General features: G+C 40.6%; 1 protein-coding gene across 1 annotated transcript in view; it reads left to right on the top strand.

Annotated features, from left to right (window-relative positions):
• rgs3a (regulator of G protein signaling 3a) overlaps positions 1-19,111 on the top strand; it is a 76,705-nt gene extending 57,594 nt beyond the window's left edge. Inside the window, 6 exon segments of the mRNA XM_054613195.1 lie at positions 4,862-4,932; positions 13,944-14,045; positions 15,460-15,488; positions 15,491-15,520; positions 16,586-16,752; positions 16,889-19,111. Of these exon segments, the coding sequence (XP_054469170.1) occupies positions 4,862-4,932; positions 13,944-14,045; positions 15,460-15,488; positions 15,491-15,520; positions 16,586-16,752; positions 16,889-17,089 (600 nt within the window). The 3' untranslated portion in view covers positions 17,090-19,111.
• The last annotated feature ends 4,514 nt before the right edge of the window (positions 19,112-23,625 follow it).

Raw genomic sequence — 23,625 nt, 5'->3', positions numbered from 1 at the left:
TTTGAAAAGTCACATGGAGACAATCATGGGAATCATTTCTTCCTTGTGCATTTTATGCGTTCCACGTCCTGATAAACATGCAGCTTTGGTTAAGCCTGCAGTGAACCCTAGATCCTTTCTTTAGTAGAAAGTGAAAGTAGATACAAACAGAAGATTCTAAACCAAAAAATGTTTTTCTCTGTTTTCTCACAGATATTAGCCTCACAAATGTTCTTATGAACAAAAAGTTTAAATCACATTTAACCACATTAACTCCTGGTTATTGCTGCAGGTCTGAAAGTGCAGTACACAATATATTGCAAAATATTGGACCATACCTTGTGTAATTATGTGTTTCACTTGTGTAGTACATTCAAATTATGTTAACTTAAAATCCCATGTAGCAGTGGGAAAAGCGCAAAAACGTTATCATGAGCATTTATCTTGTTTAATTAGCAACCTTATCAAAAGTAAATGCAACTACTTGCATTCCGCATTATGCAAACATAAATTGAGACTGAGATGTGCAGACTTTATTGTCGAGAGGGCTATAACAGACTAATAACACTGTATTATATTGCTGTATAATCATGTATTTACTGTTAAAAGCCTGTGTTCAAATCAAAGCTTATCAGCATCAGAGCTGCTTTAACTCAGGTCAGGAGCAGGGTCATGATGCCAGGTTGACTGACATTACTTTGTCAGTATGAAACACACACACACACACACACACACACACAGAGTAGAGCCACACAATGTCAGGAAACTACAGTCTAACATTTAGTGCCAATCCAAGGCTGAACTAAACAAAATGGGAGATTGTCTGCGGTCCCCATAACATTGTTCAGACGCCAGCGCGTCAATTTGTTTTCAAATTCAAGAAGAAACAGGGGAATGAGAGTGAAGGAAGCGGCCCGAGGGAGGTCTGATGAAGAAATGCAGCCAGGGTTGAACTGGTGAGAAGAAGTTTAAACACACAGAGGCCAAGATTCATTTCTTCACCTCTGGGGTTTTATGTTGTCGGAGGATTTGGAGTGGGGGGTTAAGAATGTTTCAGAGCTGTGTTTAGAATATTGTTCCTACAATGTGTTTGTTAGTGAAGAACACAACTGAAGAATGTACAGTTTGTTGAGACAAAGACGGGCAAATTGTTCTTGTCTTATTGGGGAATAACAGCACATTGGTGTTCCAAACATCTTTCCCAACCACACATGCACTATTCTCCCTTTTCTTTGGCTAAACAGGCAAGTTCCCAGGTCATGTGCAAATGATTTCCATATGATTGCCTTCACACGTGCACACATGTATAAGTACATAGGACCGTAGAAATTCCTACAAAGACACGTGTGCAACACACATGCAGCAAGTTTAAGCCTTTATCTTTGTATCTGCACAGTCATCCCACAACCCTTAATGGGGTGTCAACATCTGCATCCCATGTGTCGGGGGAGTATAATGTTGAGTGGTCTTTGGCAGATTCCATGTTTTCTTAACTGTCTTCAGTGAGGCATGCGAGGAGTCTATACACATGGGCATGCACACACACACTCAAACCAACACACACTAGGGCTATTTTTAGAAAATACTGCCTTTTTTATTTTGCTCCACTGGTTACTGCCAGGCAGTCTGTGTGTGTGTGTGGTGTCTACATCTCTTTTGTGTGTGTGTGGAGCCCATGAGGTGGAGTAAAAGAGAAACATATTAACCTGAGAACAGACCTGAAGATTTAGCTCTTTAACAAAAAAATAAAAAACTCAGTTATTGACAATACTATACAATGATTGACACCAATCAGATCGGAGACACCTTCGTTTATTGCACATTGTTTTTTTCATTTTTTTATGTCATTTTTTTTACTTAGGTAGTCATGTAGAAATAAATCCTTGAAAATCAGTTTCATATGACCCAAAACTATTCTACGGTTTGCATCAAACCCTATTAGCGGCTGGTATTCAGTGACAAGTAGTGATTAGATGATCCCTCTCACATATAAGATAATCAATGTATTGTTTTTCACCATCACAATAAATTGGAATATGAAGGAAGGTGGAAAATTCTTCCTTTTAACTGACAAGGTGCAGTCATGTATCTTGATTTGTGGTTCTGCTCTCGGAGGTAGACTGGTGGTGTGACTGGGAGAAAGGAGTAAAGTAAAAGGCCTTTAATTGATCCTTCAGGTCTCAGAAAATATTAGATTATATGATCAATATTGGCCACATCTCTTTTAACTGCTCACGCTTTGATTCCATCCACATTGTTAATACCTCTGCAGCTGTGGTCAGTAATGGGTCTGTATTGATGCATTTAAACAATGCCTGCTTGACATTATGATCCTAAAAATGTAACCAATTAGCCACTTACTAATGCTAGTTCTAGCAAGAAAGCAAACACATTTCACAGTGTGTGTATGTGTGTGGATCTTGTCCAGCTGGAACTTGGCATTCTGGTGTGAATAAGCATCCAGTCCTTACATGCAGGCAGCTAGTCAAGCAAAGACTGAGCCAACAAGCAGACAATCCCTCTCTGGTGTCCAATGGCCACACAGCATAGTTTGTTCTCCTGATACCCATAATTAATCCTGTCCTGGGGGCTACATCAGGACAAATGTCTTTTGAGAAGGCAAAGACTGGGTTGTTTTCCAATTGTTCTTTGTGGTTTCAGGGGAAAGCCTGGCTGATGGCTCCATAGGGGCTGGGACCCTGTTGTGCGGTTCCTACTAAGATTTTTGATTAGATTTTTATGTCTCTCATGACCCTCAATGACTTTACCCATGCTCATGCAAGGTAATATGACCTGTGTTTGGAGGAGTGATTTGGTTACTTCTACAGATGGAGGATGTATATCAAATATAACTGATTTGAATATTTGAAGAGACAAGGCTATTCTAGAGAGTGATTGACTTAATGCCTCTACCTGTTACAAACACACACACACACACACACACACACACACACACACACACACACACACACACACACACACACACACACACACACACACACACACACACACACAATGTACAATACAGTTCAACATGTCTTATCATCCATCAAACAGCAGCTCTAAAAATATATTGGTCCTGCTCTTACTTATTTTTAGGTCATACATTACATAAACTCATTTACCTTTCACAGTCAACTGTGACTTCTGTCTGAAAGCGCAGAGTGCGTCGGTTTCTTATGATGACCATCTGATTCTCAGTTTGAGGGAGGAATGATGTAAAGGAAGGATGCATAAAAAATCAAAAAAAATTACTTTGTGCGGCTGCTTTATGTAGGGGGGCTCAACATAGATGGATGTGTTATACAGGATATGTTTGCTCATGCAGGCTAAGCGTTATTGTTTGCGTACAATAATAGTCCCACAAACACAATGTACATGCACATTTTCACTGTATTTATGCACAATGGACACACAAAGGGATTCATACAGATACACCTGCATATGTTTGTATAATTCAATAATTTACAGAACATGACCAGCCTTTACTTGTACTCAGTATTTTTATCCTTAAAGGAATGGTTTGACATATTGGGAAGTGCACTTACTTAATGTATTTGCTGAGAGTGGGCTGAGAAGATTGATACCTCTCACGTGTGTCTGTTGAATGTGAAGCTACAGCCAGGATGCGATTAGCTTAGCTTAGCACAAAGAGTCGTCTAACCCCCAGCAAGAAGGCAAATAAGCTTATTTCCCAAAATGTCAAGCTGTCTCTTTAAAGGGGCAGTACACAAAATCTTATCTTTTGACTCAACACTCACCCGCCGAAGGTTTCAAAGGTGACTGTAAAAAGTATATAGCTTCCTCACTGATGGAGAACAACAGCTGTGGTCAGCCTGAAGTCAAGCACTTAAATTGGATGCAGATGATAAAAAGTGTTTAAAATTGTGAAGAAGGTAAATATGGTCTGTTATGTTACTAGAAGTTGGGACCTTTGGGGTTATAGAGGTTTTCAGAGATACTTGGAATCCATTATTACTGAATTGGAGCTGTTGTTGTCTCTCAATGAGGAAACTTACAAACAGTACGGCCGACTTTAGAGCCTCCAGGGGCTGAGTGTCACTCTATCCTCAAAACAAAACCTTGTACAAGTGAAGGACAGCCAATAAATGTCCTCAATTTCCTAAAATGTCCTCACTCTGAAGGTTGAAACTCGGGTCCCACAAAGATACAGAACTTTACACCATGCGTTACCAGCTGTGGGCAGTACCTAGCTCAGATTTAACCGGGTGTTCCTGTAATACAATGGCTCATTATTTAGAGCCTCACACACACACATATACCCACATACAATGGGGCAGCTTCAGGCCATCAGATTAGTGGAGATTGACCCCTTCCCCACCCTGCAGCTACTTCCCTTTTACTCTTAACCAATCAAAACGGTGGGTTGGCAGAAAGTGTAATGTGAAACCGGGGGTCTTGGCTCAACACTTCAAACCTAGGGCACAGTTGGAGGGCCAGCAGAAACAACAGCCGTAGTCTTTCACACTCTCTCACTCTTAGAGACTTTCCTTACTTTGTTATACCCTGTTTACAAACACCATCTGCTGCATACACACAGTCAGTTGGATTCAGCAAGACACAGACCCTCTGAGAGCTTTGCCTTGTGGGATTTTACAAAAAGTGGACTGCTGCTATGGATTAATCATTTTACTGGCTGGCTGGCTGTGTGTGTGTGTGTGTGTTATGGACTACACTAGACTCAGTCTAGCCTAACGGGACACACCGAGGACTCACCAGTTTACAGTATTAGCCAACTTAGATGTCCATTGCCTGTTGGAGTTAGCTCAAGTTGGCTACAGTATCTGCATGAGGCTACGGGGCCCTCTTTCTGTGTGGAGGGTGGATGATGCAGTGTGTGCTCTCCTTCATCTTCCCTCAGCTGAGCTCCGGATCCCCCTGTAGCTGCGAGGTCAGCCCCGAAGGAACAAAGAAGAAGAAATCCAAGAACCTGTGAGTACATAAATGCATCAGTTCTTGTGTGTTTCCTGTCTGCGGTTACTTTCATTTCCACCGACTGCTCATTGTGAAAGTTGTCATCAAGAAATGGTTGTTTTTTTTTCCTCCTGAATATGGATTTTAACTTGTGACAATGTTAAACCATTTTTTTGGGGAATACAATATTTTGCCTTTTAGGTTGGGAATAAAAAGATTAATTATTATTTATGTGTGAGAAAAAGGAGGAATTAGAGTGAATTAGAGGCAGCACAATAGATCCAATCTTTCATAGTCCTGACAACTACAAAAGCATTCAAAAAGCATTCACTTCTTCTGCTTTCAATGCTCGGTAATCAACATTTCATTTTCATGCTAATTATCAACATGTGTATCCAGTTAAAGGGTAAAAAATTCACACCTTTTTTAACATCCATTATGTCAAAAGATGTATTTTACTCTTGTAAAATGGTTAATGTTAATGACATGTCTCATCACTTGGGGGGGCTAATTGAGACATCTGGACTCATTCTGACTAGTGTTAGTATAGGTGTGATTGGATTAGTGGACTGAAGATGTCAGGACATATCCAAGCCATGATGGCATCATTCAAAACCTTGCCATTTCCTCTCTGTTTTGGGTAATTGAATCTATATAAATTTAGGGAGTTGAAAAAATAAGTTTTCTTTTTGTTTTAATGGTAGATACAAATATGTTTACCATTGTGACAGTCACTGCAATACCTGCACAAGTTCACAGAGCTGCAAATGAAGAATAATGTTTTATGCTTAAGGTGACTGTGAAAGCTAATCATCCGACGCTGATCATCATCATCTTAATTAAGTGGTAAATGATGTGTGTGTGCTGCTGATGAGTGCGGTGCCATATGTGTGTCTCACATTCTCAGCGGTGTGACAAGTAAGGTGTGTGTTGAGAGTAAAGAAGGTTTGTTTGGGTGTGTGTCGACGCCTCAGTGATTCATCAGCTGTTCGATGAGCCTTATTCACGCTCCTGTTCATCAAGATGAAAGCACATTTCACGCCGTGAGAGGCTGTCCTTGGGCCTGATGGCGGCCCATTCTTCTGCACAAGCTGGGTTTTTATTTTGTTTAGTTAACCAGTAGATTAAGTGATTAAGATTCCACAGCCTTTTTTCTTGAGTCCAGAGTATTTTGCCTTTCCATCAGCTGCTGTACACAGCTTCAGACCAGCTTCATTGGCATTAATAACACAGACTTTTAATAGCAAACAGCATCGATTTTTCGGTGTACAAAATGTTTTCTTTTTTACTTTAGTTTTAGTTTTAAATCTACAGTGTGTGATTGTTTTTTTTGTCAGTTCCCAGAAACAGACAAATAAGAGATTATTTCTAAATCAATGATTCAATATTTCTTAGCGTTTTGAAGGAGTCTTTTTGTTCCGTTTAATTTAAGACCTTATACACAGAATAAAGATGCAGTAATAATTCTGTGTAATTTGTACCTGATAATTTGAGTCATGATCACACAAAGCAACTCAACTTGACAGCATTTGTTGACAAAGGTCATAGGTCAGGGTTAGCAAACAGTGATTTGCTCTCTAGCAGTAGGGAAACAAACATGAGTCATGATGTTAGCTCATCTTATATTACACATCCCTCTGTCACTGTGGTGGATACTTATTTGTTTTCCAAACAATCAAAACTGTTGTTAAATGAAAACCGTCAATTTCTGAATACAGTACATATTTTTTGGGTGTCCAGACTTGTGTGATGCTATTAGCAATAGATTTATATTTACCTCTTAAATATATTTAGTCTTCCAATTTGATATGGGATGAGACATTTATGCTCTCTGTTGACACTCTGTTGCTTCTTTATTTATATTAGCACCTGTATTTGAGAGATATTTTATGAATTAGTCTGTTAAACTCTGCACACATTTTTATAGTGGACCAGTTTCTGTCTTTTTCCTTGTCCCAGTGCAAGATGTTGATGGGTTGCAATGGTAATACCGATTTCCTTGCCAGGTGCAGTGCAAAGTACCTACAATTGTCTCAACTGTGTTTTTTGCTATTTAAGAGGCATCTGTACTGTGTTTTCATGACACTGATGAAGGCTGCGTAGAAAAAAAAGGGTTTGTCTCGTGTAGACAAAATTACTTCCAGTCATTGATTGCACTCTACTTGTCTTCTGGCTCTTGTGTTTACAGCCTGTTTCCATTCATTTCTCAATGACGCCAGCCTGCTATCTCTCATGAAGATTCTTTCATCTTGGAGTATTTGACCCATTTTCCAGCATTTTCTATTATGCCACACTGTAAACCAATTCCGGGGGCAATACTCTACTCAATGATATTGAGTCGCTCCAATAAACATGCCCTCAATACAATACCTTTCTTTGTAACTCAGAAGAATACAAACACAATATGTTTCTGCTATAGAGAGACGTTTCAGACTTTCTATATAACCAAGCATGAAGGAAATTAAATGTTTTTCTCCAGATGTTGGAGACTGATATATAGCTAGTAAAGAGAGCCAATAGAGCAGCACTATGGAAACCAGTGGCCAACAGTATGTGACATGATCAAATCATGCTGAGATGTAGCAATAAAGCTTAAACAAGGTACTTTGACCTTTGGCCATGTGTATTATGGTGACAGGGATCCACTAATAGCACTACATTGATTTCCTCTCCTCTCAGTGTGTTTCCTGTTGTGTACATTGTGTGCTGTGTTTTGGAATGTTTCCATCTCTGGAGTGATCTAAGTTCGGCAATTAGTGGTAGCATCGCTGCAAAAACTATTCTTATTCATTTAATCATCATAATCATAAGTTATGAAAGGAAGATTGAACGAAACATAATACAATAGACAATGTTAATATCCCTAGCAAAATAAAATTTATTACATTTTTCCCTTAGAGGTGAAACTCACATGTAAGAGCACATAACAGTCCTCTTTAAAACACGAGGCCTCTCATGCATCATTTAAAAAGACAAAGATACCAGTCTGGTCACCAATCTCCTGCTCTACTTTTCCCCCCCGTGTACTCTTCCTAAGTTTCTACATTTACTCACTTCCTCTACTCCGTTATTCTCCCCTTATTGCACATGTTACTTCCTGTGGGTACAGCACAGCTGTTTTCCTGAAATTATATATTATCTCTGCCTCTCCCCACTACATTAGCACCTTTTGTTTTTACTCAGTCCAGGTGTTCTGCTTCCCCAAGCAATGGCTCCCTGCAACAATATATTACTTGGTCCCATCTGGTAGTTTCCGACAAGTAGCAATAAAGCCATAAACCCATAGCACATTAGCAAGTGCACCAGATTAACAAGCAGAAACGTGAGTTGTTGACAGATTATTTTAAGGTTACAGGGATGCCAATACTGAGAGGACAGAGAAGAATGTAGCAAGACACTGAGTGCCTGTTAGGTGTTTATAACACAACCCAAATTACCATCTGTGTATAAATATATATATATATATATATATATATATATATATATATATATATATATATATATATATATATATATGTATATGAGCAAAATAGAAGTCCAGTTGCCTTTGACTTAAACTGAGTTTATAGTAGATGCAGGGGGAGGACAGCACCTCTGCAATGCTTAACTCATTTTATGTATATGATCAGGCAATTAGTACTTTAAAAGAGTGCTCTACCCATTAAGCATTACACTCATGCAACATTGTTGGACTCTTTTAAATGTCACATATTCTTCTTGCTTGTCGAAAACTAATGCACACTTTACCCACAATGCAGCTTGACCGCCAACAGTTCATCAAAGTGTGAAACTAAACAGTTGAAGTTGTAGTTGTCTTTAAAGTAATCTGCATAAACTACAGAAGAGATAATATAATATTTTGATGTGTGTTAACTTTTAGCCTGGTTTAGCAGTTTTAACAGAGAGCTCTACCACTGCTTGCCTCCTGTGACAGATGAACAGATCATTACAGTAGTCAAGTCACTTGTTTTTCCAAAGACAACCCATAAAACTAATAGAAAAAAAACATCCACGCCCCAGTGGAAGGAATCTGTCCTCTCTAAACACTGTCTGGTGATTGGGTGAGCCCAGGGTCCGCCTTCCCCAGACCCCCCCCAGACTATATAAAGCTCCACCACATCCTCTCAGGGGTTAGAGGAATGTGATTGTCAAACAAACCCCTGGGCCCCGAGCACCGGCACTCCTGACACACGCTTACATGAAGTCTAATTTCTACACACACCAAGTGAACCTGCATACAGGCTGGCATCCATGTTTCACGCTATGGTTGATTTCTCAGAGAAGTACCTGGAAAGGTAAGAGCAAGGCAGTGGATGTGTGTGTGTTTGTATGGTTCATCTGCACTCTGATTGTCTAGAATTAGAATCAGAAGGGAGGGTGAGCAAAGCAAAGGTGAGGGCTGTTTTGGACCCCAATGGAATCAATGCCCTCAAGCTGGTAGGAAGCTATCTGACCTCTACATGGATCTCATTTGACAGTCGCAGTGAGGGAGATGAAACCCCCGTGAGGCTGAAGCGCTCAAACTATTTTGGAGGAAGCAGCCTGAAGTTCTAACTTGAGGCTGCCCCTTTTTTCTTATTATACGCAGCCTGGATTTCAGGAATAGGATCGCTCATGTGGTCTTTGTGGGTAGGAAGGTGAGTTAGCTCAGAAATAGAGCTCTTTTTTTGGTCTTGATTGAGTAAGACTCTGAATGAGATAAGGTTATATTTATGGATGGAATTTAGGACAATTCCGTTTTTCATTGTTCTTCTAGGAATATGGCAGAGGGACTTTGTCGATGTTATGAGGCACTTTATAGATAAGCCTTTCTCTTTCTGATGAAGTTCTGTATGCGTCTTGTGATTTTGGACATGTCACATCTCTGGACTGTTTTGTCTGTGATGAAAGTACAGAAGATCAGTTTGTTCCCCTATCTTTTTAGCCGAGCCCAAACAGTATATATGTTATTTGAAATGTTGCAGACACACTGACACAACCCATGACCCATTATCGTCGCACAAACACAGATGCAAAAACAGAGCCACAGTACTATTTGTGTGGCCTGTCCCGTATTCACTTCACAGGCACACGGCCTTCTGTAAATATAAAATGGCAGAGGGAATGAAAACACGCTTGAACCTTGATCTGCTGCTCCCACCATCGGTATTTCAGTTCCTCTTTTGAACTCATCGATGCACCCAAAAAATCTCACAGGTCAGGCATTGCAAAGGGCGGACCTCTATCATTGTGGGGAGCTAAGCCTCATGTAGCACACAACAAAAGCGGGATGAAGTGGAGCAGTGGATTTGGCCTGTGCTTGTATGGTACATTGTGATCTGCAGTATGTCTGTCTGCAGCTCTCGACTGTGTGCTCCCAGAGCGTTTCCCTGAGAGTGCGGCCTACTTTTCTGAACACCAGGAATAGCCAGCAGGGTGCTATTAGTGCGTCTAATGTGAGCCAAGCAAAGAGGGAATAAAGAGTACGGAAACCTGCAGATAATTGCGGATCCAAAGACCTCTCACTCCTTCACATAAAGCGCTCTCTCATACCCAGACACAAACAGACACTCAGTTGTCGGTACACATTATGCCCGTGTTGCAAACATTGGTAGTTGTATTTAGTGTGTTTGTGGGGCAACGGAGCACACATTTCTGTTTGACAGTGTTTTCCAATTAAAGATCATCCTAATTTGGTATCCTTTAAACAGCATGTGTCAGTTTTTAAGCAGATTTGATTAGGTGCAGGGCTCATTGTATGTTATAAATCAAATGGAGTGTGATGCAGTACATTGCTAATGGTATAAGTGCTAGAGAGCCTTCAGCAGGTCCAGTAATGTATAACTATCAACTTTAAATACAGAGGTACTCAAAGAGAGAGACTATGAGAAGCACCATTAGCACATAAAGAGCAGAGGTGCAAAGAGCACAGGGTACTATATCCTTCTTAAATGACGTTGCTCTAGAAATAGAATCAGGTACAAGACTACTTTTCATCTGATATTGAGCAGAACTGATGATGAAATATCGGTATCCATGGGTTCTGGCCTTGGTTGTTCTTTTTTAAGTCTAAGTTAAGAGTTTGGAGTTCCACCAAAGGAGGCTTAACTCAACATGCTAATAGTGTTTCCCCTTTGTTTTTAGTTAGGCAGCTGATATTGCAAATCTCTGGTGTTATATCAATGCAAATCTCTACGTCTGAAGGACACAGACTTGACTGGAGGATGAAGAATGTATCTGCCCTCATTGAGGGAGGAGCACCGTGTGAACCCTCCTTCAAGTTGGAGTTTCTGTTGACTCCCATTGAGCTAATAACCACACAGGCAGTTTAATTTATAGATGTATCAGTTGAGTTTCTGACACCTCCTGCTGCCTTCGCAGTCTGTGTTGCCAGTGGGTAGTGCTTTAGGTGAGAAAGCTACATATTACTTTTTTCAACAATAGAGAGATAAAACATTGGATGATGTAAGCTCAAGTCGTTTCCAGGGTTGACACCAACTACTGGGTGGAGAAGAATGCCCTGTAAGCAATCTTTCTAGAGGGTGGTATACCTATGTTGAATACACTTCCTGTAAGTCGCTTTGGATAAAAGCGTCTGCTAAATGACTGTAATGTAATGTAATGTAATGGTAAATGTAAACTGTTTCTGTTTGCAATGTCCATTGACACCCACATGGTGGCAGGATAGAAACATATCTGTCTCTTAAAATGTTTCTATGACATCATTGTCGCATCATACCCACGCAGGCTCAGCTTGTGTAAAACCAGACATATATAATAAAGCATCTTTTATCAGGCCAACAAAATATACTCCAGCCCTTATAAAATACGTCTCTTCCTCACATGCAGTGGCAAGACAAAGACGTTGAGCGAACACATGCACAGCTCAAGGCCTAATTGCAGTCTAAAAATAGAACAATCTAATGAATCCTGCTCTGATGTTATGAGTTTATTTAACAGCAGGATAGTTTTTATTTGGGTAATAATTCGTACACAAGTGTGAGCTGCTCACAGGGAGACAGCATTAGAGCACCCTGTTGTTTCTGATGAAAGAGAGACCTGAATTATGTTCAGCATCTGGTTTAATCCTGCTTCATACAGGATACTTATGTTAGTTCAATCAATGGATGAGTCATCGCTCCATCAGGGCTGCTGGATGGATGTTAAGGTTTTCCTTAGGATCAGATGTGTAACTAATTTTGAATTCTTTAAATATATTTCGATCCTTCTGCTGATTTATTATCAATTTTTGGAATTTCTATTATTCCCTTGCGTGTGAGAAGAAAAAAACTTCCACATAGTTTTTTTTAGATCCATACCAATGTATGCTTTTACCTACTTATATGTATTGGTAGCACATTCATTTTCTTGTCACTAAGTTTGCATTCCACTTTCCTTTCAAAAAAAGGCTTCGCATTGACTAAAGTAATCTGCACAATCTGAACCCCCAAAACCCAAAACACACCCAAATCAATACACCCACAAAGACACACTCATCCTGATTTGTAAAGGAGCTATTCAGCTGCTGCTTCCAACAGCTCACGCAGTCATGTTGTGTCATATTTATGGTCATGTTTCTACCTTTCCTGTCCCCCGGCAGTTGGAAAAACTCACATCAGACAGCTGACTGTGCTCTCTGTTCAGCTCGGCAGCCGTGCTGTGTGACCGCCGCGCATTTACGCATGCATAAATTATCTCCCTCCCACTTCCCATCACACACACATGCACACACTGGTGGAGACTGGGAGTTTTCCAACACCTGTGACTGGCATGAAAGCACCAGTGAAGTGGGCATGAGTTGGCACAGGTGCAGGGGGGTTCTGAAATGTCTGTGTGGGCGGTCTTTTACCCCCCTTCTAGTATGTGTTTGTACAGTGTTTGGTCTAATCCGCGGTTGTGTGTTCTTCCACCCCCCCTGTGTGTGCATGTTTGAACGATAAGTGTCTATTACTGGAAGCCTTGTTTCTTAATTTGGGGTGTACAGGCTCTCCTGGGGGCTGCCGGTTGGCAGTGGCACAGCTTGCAATGATTAGGGCCAGCGAGCGCACGCTGCCGTGCTGCATTATTAGCGGGCCAGCCAATCCACAGTGGAAATCAAAAGCAGGGACTCAGGAAATGGATGTTGAGTGAGGTCACATCCCAATGAGGCAGCACGTGCTCCAGGTCGGGGAAAAGCCAGGACACGTACCAAGGGATTATGGGAATGCGCAGGATTCTGAAGGGAACCCATGGGAATTGAGGATTGGTGTATCACCTTGTGTGAGATTTAAGGTGGCGCATGTGCAGCTGGGGGTCTATGTGTGTGTGTGTGTGTGTGTGTGTGTGAAAAAGATGGTTAGAGGAAGGTGAAACAGGTGAGCTGGGCGGTGAGGGTGATTCTAGATGCTGCTGGAGGGGAGTGAGGAGGTCACTGTGCCCTGTTACCTCGGCCCTGGGTCAGCTCCCTCTCAGCAACCCCTCTAGGCACAACGAGAACGGCGTGATGAAACGGAGGAGTGAGGATTGAGTCTCTCTCCTCCTTCTCTGCCACACTCGCTCAGTCCCTGCCGAGGAACCTGCCAGGGACACATCTATAGGAAAGACTGTCAGAGAGATTAGATTGACAGGCGAGACACTGACACGCAGCGAGGAGAGGGGAGCTTGACGGCCGCCTTTTGGAAAAGCTTTGTCCCACCATACCAACATACCTGGCTGAAGACTAAAATGTACACAACAAGACATTTAATTTCATCTTTTCTGGCTTTTGTGGGTTTGATTTCATGTGGATTTACAGTGCTGGAGAACTTAATTGGCGATTCCCATGCCTTGGATTGTTTTAATTGTGGACTTTGGACTTGGACTCAACACACTTTCTTCCTCTGTCTGTTTTTGTCCACCTCCTCTATCTACTTTATCATTCCTTTCATCCCTATTTCATTTACCCTCTTTGTCCTGCCTCGGCATTCCCCCTCCTTCTGTATTCATAAATCTTTCTTTCCCTCTTCTCTCGGGCCAACTCTCTCCCTCTTTCTCTCTTTCTCTCTTTCTCTTTCGCTCTTCCCTTCACCCAGGGCCAAAGACATGAAGAATCGGCTGGCTTTCCTGCGGAGGAGGAATGAATCCCCAGGAAGCAACCCAGCCAGCAAGTTAGACAAATCTATGAAGTCAGTCAAGTAAGTGGCCACTTCCTGACAGCATGTGCATGTGGGTGTGAGTGAGACTGTGTTCCGGGTCTCGCCACAACTGGTGATGACCTGGCCTTGAAAGAGGCAGACATGTGGGCAGTAGTAGAATGGGAGTGTGCTTGTAATGTGTGAAATGAATAAAAGGCATGAGGGCATCTTTGTGTAACTATGGCTGACGGAGGGGGAATGAATTGTTTGGATATTCTTTTTAATTATAGAGAAAAAAACCAAATAGAATATAGATAGTCTTATATATTAAACAAAGAAATCAAGATATTTACAACTGTTTTTCATGTTTCCAAGCCGCTTACTTTAGCGTTTGCAAATTACTTCACAGGAAGCTAAAAAAATGTTTTATACTCTTTATACATTCTTACCTTTTGGTCCCAAGCAGCCATAGTAAATGTCCTCTGTGGAAATACATTAAAGTATCAATGTCATAGATTATTGTACTAACATTTCCCTTGTATCATAACACTATAAATCTGGTAGTGCACGTTGCCAAGCAGCTGCTTCAACACACACATACATGTATATTCATGTTCTTAAAGACATAAGACAACAGTACAAAATGACAAATTGTAAAATAAGATAATCCTTTATTCGTCCCACAGTGGGGAAATTTGCCGGATTACAGCAGCAGATGTGAAAGTGCAAACAAGAGACATAAGTGGAAAGACAAGAAAACATGTATAATAAATAAGTAATCACACAGTAAAGGTATAATAAATAAGTAAAAAAAACATAAAAATCAAAAAGCACTAAAATATGATATAATTGGACTGAATGGTTGTCAATAATGTACAGTGGATTGCACAATTTTGAGAGCAAGTTCAATTCTTGTTTATTGTCAGAATAAACAAAACTGATTCCAAAATCAAAAGTCACAGAAAAATGTCCAAATTTACTTAAAAGTGTACCTGAAACTCTGCAGCGACTTTTTTCTTACTGTGTCAAATAAGGCCTCAGATGTGGATTACAGCGAGATGAGTGCTGTGAAGAGGCATGCTTTACAGCAGGGCACAGGAAGAATGAGAGGCAGCAGGGGGCAGACAGACACTGGTGGGGGGAGGGAGGCCTCCCACACATCCCCATTGGCCGACCGTAGCCCCTCCCCCCCCCCCCTGCAACTTGCATTGAGTGGGAATATAAAAGCCTACCCCCACCAGAGTGGAGCAGAAGGATTCATGGCTCTCGGTGTTGCTGGCACTCACAAAGCTGAACCGCATGAGAGGGGAAGAGCAGTAGACACAGCCTAGAGGGGAAAGAAGCAGCAGAGAGGAATAACCTACTTCGTTTCCACTCATCCATCCAGCATTGACAAAGTTCTGCGGATGGGTCACACTATGAGAAACCTGACTGAGATGGGCTTATTAAAGAATCGCTCTGCTTTTATCTGCAGGCCCACCGCAGAGGAAGCACTGAAATGGGGGACTCACTTGACAAGCTGCTGACTCACAAATGTAAGTTACTTTGAATTCTTCTTATTCCTTTTTCCCCCTTTTGTCTCTCATCTTTTACTTCATTTACATACATGGAAATCATCTGTCTTTTCTTTTTTGATCATTTGTTCCATATAAATGAAGTGCAATGTTGTCTTGGCAGTGGGTGAATATCGACATACAGTGCTTGAATGAGGTGGTGGGGGAGGGTGGTGAGGAAAGGATGTATGCATGTCCTGGTATATGGATTACACACACACACACACACACACACACACACACACACACACACACACACACACACACACACACACACACACACACACACACAGTGCTGCAGGGAACGGGCAGTTTGCATTAAGTTTACCTAATCCCAACAGACAGAGACCATGCGTTACATAGGAGGAAGGAGTAGAGACTCAAACAGGCAACCTGCAAGGGTGCTGCTTATTTGCATCATCTTCTGAAATTCTACCACAATCTGATACAAAGCCAGCACTACATCTGCTCCTCAGATTCGGCTCTGCTTTCCTCCTTATTCTCTCCCACTTTATTGTCTTTCTTCCACCTCTTTACCTCACTCCTGCTTACCAGAATGAGCTAAGCGATGACTACTTGCATTGGCTCTGCTTATCAGCGTGGGTGATTCATGGGAACGGAAAGGTGCAGACGGGAGAAGTGGGTGGACTCGGCTTCCTGCTATTCTTTCTTCTGGATGCCTTCTTCCTCAAATCATTAACTGGACTGAAACTTAAAAAGCCCAAAGTGCCAGAATTAGCCCCCTTTTCCCCCTTACACTAAAACAGTCATCTCTTTGTTCACTCACAGCATGGGTAAAGGTGACTATGGATTGTCATTCTGGAGAGTGTGTGTGATGTCTTAAAGGATGTTGAGGACTTTAGAATTTGCTGCGGTGTTGTTAGGTTTTCTTTTATGTCTAACTTTATTCCGACCACATGACTCGGAACGGTCGTCACAGAGCTATTTTAGGCGTTGAAACTCCAAGGAGCGCTACGGCTGTGAGGTTGCCATGGCACTCTAGTCAACTCTCCTATGTTTATTCTCCTCCTCTCTGCTTTCTCTCAGATGGTCTGGCAGCGTTCAGAGCTTTCCTGCGCACAGAGTTCAGCGAGGAGAATCTGGAATTCTGGCTAGCATGTGAGGAATACAAGAAGATCAAGTCGCAATCCAAGATGGCTTCAAAAGCCAAGAAAATCTTTGCAGAATACATCGCTATCCAGTCTTGTAAAGAGGTGAGTGAGAGTGCAAACAACACATTTGGATACGTGGAAAAAAATGGCTTCAAAACAGCCTCCTCCTGCTGTTTTTTCCAAACAGTGTGTATAATGATGCACTTCCCTGACCTGTTGTATTGTTTTTCCTCTGCAGGTAAATCTGGATTCGTACACCAGAGATCACACAAAGGACAACCTGCAGAATGTGACACGCTCCTGCTTTGACCTAGCGCAGAGGCGGATATACGGGCTGATGGAGAAGGACTCATACCCCCGCTTCCTGCGCTCAGAACTCTACGTGGACTTAATCAACCAAAAAAAGGCCAGCCCCACTCCGACTTCATCTTCCGCATAAGAGACCAGAAGAAGATCTGAAGAGAAGAGAAACATGACGATGAAAGAAAAAAAAAAAGGGTCAGACTTGAAAAAAAAGTAGAGTGGGTGGGTGACATGTGAGGTTCTTTCTTTGCCTTTTTTTTTTTTTTTTTTTTTTTTTTTTTACAATATGTTTTGTGTATGTCATCCTGTCCACTATGATTTTTTGTTGTTTGTTGTTATGGTGTGAGAGGACGCGGTCAAAGCTATGGCACTGCAAAGGAATGTAGTTTACACAGTTACCAGGTGGATGGATGAATGAGTGGACTGATGAATGGTTGGATGGATGATACTACAACTACAGAAGCCCACAAGCGAAGGGCTGGAGCAGGAGCTGGACGCTTGTCTCATCACTGTCTCTCTTTTTTGTGGTGTCGGACTTTTGCTCGTGTTTTTAAGTTTTTGTCCAGTTGTACTGGAGAAAAGGAGGGGTGTTGCTCTGAAAAACCCTGCAGACATGAAGACAGTCCGGTACTGTTTTGTCACTTTTTTTTCATTCATTTCCTCTTAAAACTCCCGCTGTAAATCCCCTCCTTTCCTCCACCACGTTCTCTGTGAAGCCACTTCAAAGCTGTCGGTACGACACAAAGTCCTTTTTCCTTGGGTGTGTTTTTTATTTTTTATCAGGCACACAGCTATTTGAAGTAAGGGGGGGAAATCAAGATGTCTGAATTAAAGCTAGCCTTAAGGCTCTGCTTCACACGCATCCCTGTTAAACACCTCCACACTCTCAAAGCTTCTATAAACAGCTTTCACCTTATTCAGTTCATCAAAAGACTGTGGACAAGCGTTCAACAGGGACAAAGACGGAGACAGCGACGGGCAAAGAACACAGACGAATAAATAACGGATGGACTGGAGCTGTGATGAGACACAGAAATGTGTCAATCACATTAAAAGACATTCAAAGTCACATTCAAAGCCAGTAATGGAAAGAAAAAAAGACGACTTGCTTCCTGTCTCCAAAGACTGTTTACAACAAGGAACGAAAACTGAAGAAGAGAAAGAAGAAAAACGTTCTGTGCAGCCAAACAGCATTTCCTTTAACATTGTAGCTCATTCTGGACTAATCGAGGAAGTATTCTCAGGACATTGCCACAACAGGTTCAGGCTTGGTTTATCATCTGTTTTTCTACACACTCACTGTTTTTATATACTTTAAGGTTCCAACCTGCACTCCCTAGTTCTACTGAGCAATACACAAGAAGTGGCTCATTTAATAGTCAGTGGAAAAAAAAAGATGCTTCATGTTGTACAAAAGTTTGCCTATTTATTTAGATTAACTTGCTGGATGCTTCTACGGACACCCTCACCTCCTCTAAAGCACTCAGCTAAAAGCTCTCACTTTCCTCTTAACCACCAAACAGGTCCAATGCTGTCCTGAACTTTAAGTGCAATATTGTTTTTTTATTTTATTATTATGTTTGGGTTGTGCATTTATTTGGATGATTTTGAATTTGTATGGGGAAGACGAATGGCTTGAGCTCTGTATTAACTTTATTTGGTAAGAGAAAAAAAAACGTATCGCTATAAGGTTGACTTACAACGTAAACTTTCAAGAACCATAAGTAGTTTAATGAATTTTAAGCAAGTGATTCTAACTGTGTTATAACCCCTGGCAGCAGGCAGCTGGGGGTGTTATGGTTGTAAATATAATTCTTTAAGAAAACTATGTGATAACACATTAAAAACAAACAAAAAAGCCGTAGGTCTCTGCTGGTGAATGTGGGACCCAGCTGTATCTATGTAAATATGAGAGACTCAAAACTATAAGATGACATGTATTGTTTAAAAAAAAAAAAAAAAAAAAAAAAAAGTAGGTGAGCGAGAGCAGGAACCATCTGCTCTTTTCCCTGGTCATACACTGCTTGTAAGGAGTTTTCTGAAATGCATTTTATCATTTTCACTGTTTACAATTCAAAATGCATCTCCTATGATAGCAAGTGAAAACAGTAGAGTACATTTGGTGTCATTGCTAAAGATAAATAAACCAACCAACTGAAGAAGTAAGACGTGTTGTCTCTGGGTTTTTCTTGCACTGTACATTTGCTGATGCGTATTAGTCTCAAACAATCCAAGACTGACTGATGCATTCAAGTGATCCATAATCTCCCATGCACTGATTCAAGAACAGACACATGTATGAAGTTGTTTGAATGAAAAGTGCCAATAACACTAATAGACATTTTGGCAAATGCATGTATTTGCTTCCTTGCATAGAGATGATAAGATGTATACCACTCACTAAATATACAGACTAATCTACTGCCAGCATGCACTTAGCTTAGCTTAGCATACATGCTAGACACAGTTAGCTTGACTTGATCCAAACTTGTATACCAGCACAACTTGCCGCTCTCACTTCCATCTTGTATTGATTAAACACAGATATAATGTGTTAATTTGTGAGATTTAGAGGCGCTGGTTTGCCGATTTCTTTTAAACCTTGGACAGAGCCAGCTGAGCTTTTTCCCCCTGACACAGACATAAGAAGTATTAAACTTCTCATTAAATATCAGCAAGAAAGCAAATAAGAATATATCCTAAAATAACAAACTATTCTTTTATTAGTTTTCCTGCGCAACAAGGAATTACTACTAACATCTTGGTCTGATTAGACTGTTTAGATAATATGTCTGGATTTTAGACTTGTTTACAACCTGTCTGTCCGTCTGAATACTTCGGTTTCTTGCCCCTTCACCCTTTGTCATAGCAATGTTACTGTGATCCCAGAATCCTCTGAATACGCTACTATTACGATAACCAAAACAAATGAGGCCACAACTATAAAAAGAGGATCCAAGTTTTTAAAAAAGGATTATTTACCCAACATATAAGAACTCCCATAGCAACTAAGCAAATTATTGTTTCTATACAATCTCAAATCTGGGGATTGGGATGGAGCAGAGCAGTATTGAGAGGGCAACCCAGAACATCACAACTGGTTCTGATCCCAGCTGTCCTGTTTTTCTGAAAAGAAGAGCCAGTGAGTGGGACACAGGGTCGAGTGTTGGCCGAGTTATTGGGCTGGGATGAGATGGGATGTGTTTGTCTGTGTTTGGGGGGGGTTGATCAGTCTGAAGTGGTGTTGGAAACAGTAGTAACATTGCCTAATCCTCTTTACCAGCTGCCATCTGTTTTGACAGACACAGCTTCTTTTGCCCCAAAAGGAACTGTCATCAACCTTACTATCTCCTCCCTCCCGGCCTGTTTCCTTTCCGTCTAGCTCCCTGTTGACTGTCTCTGTCTTCAAAACCCAAACATTTTGGTTTTTTTACGCTCATTTTAACACTATACAATGGAGGACCTGCCTTCAAGCTGGATCCCTTTACCAAATCCTTTTGTTCAAGTTTCCTTCCTCTCTGTCATCTGTGTAAACCATATTACAGTGCCTGTCATTGTTTTCAAATTCAGCTGTCATGTGAGTCCCAAATAACGCCAGCTCGCATTTCCTGTTCTCCCAAATATGGCCATCCATGTTGCTTCTGTTATCTGACTTTCTTGTCAAGAAAAAGTTTGTTGTGACCAGGATACAAAGTGCCGAGTTTTATTATCTTTATAGCAGTTTTTCAATGTTGATGAGCATGCCTTGTCTGCTGGGCTATGGGGAAATTAAGCTTCCATTACCTTTTTTCTTTATTACTTCTTTTGTTCAGCAGTACTCACAGTACACATATAATTGAATCAAAATAATAAATCAAATTCAAGAGGCATTTCTGGCATAAATAGACCACTCAGTTAGGGATTTGGACTATATTCTTTAGGTAATAGTTTGACATTTTGGGAAATAAGCTTATTTCATTCTTCTCTGGGAGTTAGATTAGAAGATCTATACCACTCCCATATCTGCCCGTTAAGTATGAAGTTACAGGTTATTAGCTTAGTTTAGCTTAAAGACTTAAAGCAATAGGAAACTTTGTCTAGCCAAGAAATTGTTCAAGCACATAACTCCCTGTAAAACCACAATTTGTGGATTAATCAAACAAGATAAAGTGTTAATTTGTAAACTTTGGAGGTGCTGTGAAGTTTCTAACATTGGACAAAGCTAAGCTAGCTGTTTACTCCTTTGCCAGTCTGTATGCTAAGCTAAGCTTATTTACCTGCTTGCCTTAGCAAACTTCTCATTTAATTCTCGGCAACAAATAAGCACATTTCCCAAAATGTTTTTTTGTCAATTGTTGGCAGTAAAACTATTTTAATTCTATATGAAGCAGTGAGAGGAAAGTATCAATGTTCATTTTCAAGAATTGGAAGAGTTGTAGAAAGGCCTACACAAATAACGACAGGAAATTATGTTTTTGAATGTTATAACAATTATTTAACATTCCAGTTTGTTTACGCCTTTATCAGACAACCTCAGATAAATAACTATCTCAAAAGCAAATTGTGTATTTGAGATCAGTTTTTTGCACCATGAACCCAGAAGACCCATAACATGCAGTCATGGTAAATACAGTGGGACTTCCCCTCTTGCCTCTCATCTATTTTTTGCAGCAGTCAAGGGGCTTAAGCCTTGATTAATCCGTAATTCTCAGATCAGCCTATCCTTTCAACTCTTGGCAGGTTTACAAAAGAAACTTCACATCTCTCCAGCTTCCCTGCGCTGACTCAGTGGACACCTCAATCCCTGAGGGACTTGGGTGTTTGTTTGTCTGCTCTACTGCATGTGCTGCATGGAACAAGTCTTTTATTTTTAACACCAGTAGCTTCATCCACACAGTTGAGCACGGTATAGACAAATAAGAGGAGCAGATTCATTGGAGAGTCTTCCTTGTATATAATGTGCTACATTCATTACATTTTCTGGCCTGCTCCATGTGGAACATCAAGTTTAATGAAGTTTTACCCTTGAAACTGTACCACCTGTCAATTCACAGGTACATGTGTGCTTAACTGCGTTGAGCTACACCATTAGCATATAGCTCGGTAGCTTTGGCGTATCTCGTCTTTGATGCTGGTAGACGGCGAATTTAAAAACAGCAGCAACAGACAGAGGAAGCGGCAGTGGAAGGTAGAAGCGACAGTGGAAGGAAGCACAATATAATTATCTTATCTCAGTGGTCTAATCAGGAAAGTTCAACTTTATATATAGAGTGCCTTTACACAAATAGATTTGTTCAAGTACTGCTGATGTTTTTGAAAAAATACTGGACATGGATGGCATTTAAGGAAGTTTGACACTTGTAAAACATGTTTATTTTCATTCTTCTTGCAGATTGATTTTCCTCTCACATTTAGATGGTGAATATGAACTGTGAACCGTGAAATATGACCTGTGACCCTGACTGTGCTAAAGTAGGAGAGTTGTAGTAATAGGTAAAACAATTTTGGTGTCAAGGATTGTCAAATTACTCCCTCCTGCAACCAAACTGTTCTCATGCTTAACTACTGGTTCTGTTAAACTCCCTAGCTAATATCATCCAACCATCAATTACATTACACAGCTGTTTTCTGGGACCAGACCGACACCTTGAACCAATATATTGTCTCATGGTCTCTACCCAAGTTATTTTAATGCTCCATATAGTCACTCTTGCTGCTTCTGAAGCTCAAGGACACAGTTTTTCTTCCCAGGAGAAGCTTTCGCTGTGAAATCACTCCAGATGGTTCCTCCGCAATGAAACAGCATTTAATCAACACCATGCAACCTTTTATTTTGAGCTGTAGAAGCTGCACTGTAAAATCAATGTAACCTTCTGGAAGGTTAACCAGAACTGGAAAGCAGGTACTTGCAACTGAAGCATCAGGTAAGAGATGTTTTTTACCGGCTACAATTCAGTCCATATGGCCACTTTAAACCATCTGATGTGTGACAGATATTTCCACTTTCCCGTTTCATTTCATTCACGAGGTTCGATGACACTTAAGACAGGAACATGGGGATGGTACAAGAAGCTATTTTTTTCACTTATATTTTATAAAGACGTTATCTTTTAACCATAATAATAACCAAATCCTGCCTGGAAGACATATTTTTGGATTTTTCACTTTATGTTATTAAGCTAAAAGAAGCGATTTTTTAAAGACCTTTTACACATTACATTTAAGATTTTTCACACACAATACATCTAATGTCCCTTAACACCAATCAGTATCCTCCAAACCCTCTAAATGATGCCTATATATATTATATTATAAGTCAGTTTTCCATTGTACCTCACCGTTTTTCTGTTCTGTCTCATTGAGCTGTTTTGACATGGACCCTGCTGGATGTTCCATCAAAGAGAGAAAAGGCAGGTGGATTCTTCCACAACAAAACACTTAAAATGATGAATGTTTCAAGTACAGTAACACTAAGCCTAAATAATGCACTTCACTAATAGGATTGTATTAAGCGAAAACCTACTAACCTCATCAGCTTATTCTACTAGAAAATAAAATCCTAAAGTAGCTATGGTGTTGTTTTCTTAACCAGCCTCTTTACTAGAGTTAAAGACAACTGAACCATTTTAATCACTTTTATTTAATTATGTAAGTTTGTGGCTATTATTGTCTGGTATGTTCATTATCTTTTCA

The sequence above is a fragment of the Anoplopoma fimbria genome, chromosome 14, assembly GCF_027596085.1.
Source record: "Anoplopoma fimbria isolate UVic2021 breed Golden Eagle Sablefish chromosome 14, Afim_UVic_2022, whole genome shotgun sequence".
NCBI lineage: Eukaryota > Metazoa > Chordata > Actinopteri > Perciformes > Anoplopomatidae > Anoplopoma > Anoplopoma fimbria.
Note: the sequence above shows the minus strand (reverse complement) of the source record. Positions and strands in the feature narration are given on the sequence as shown.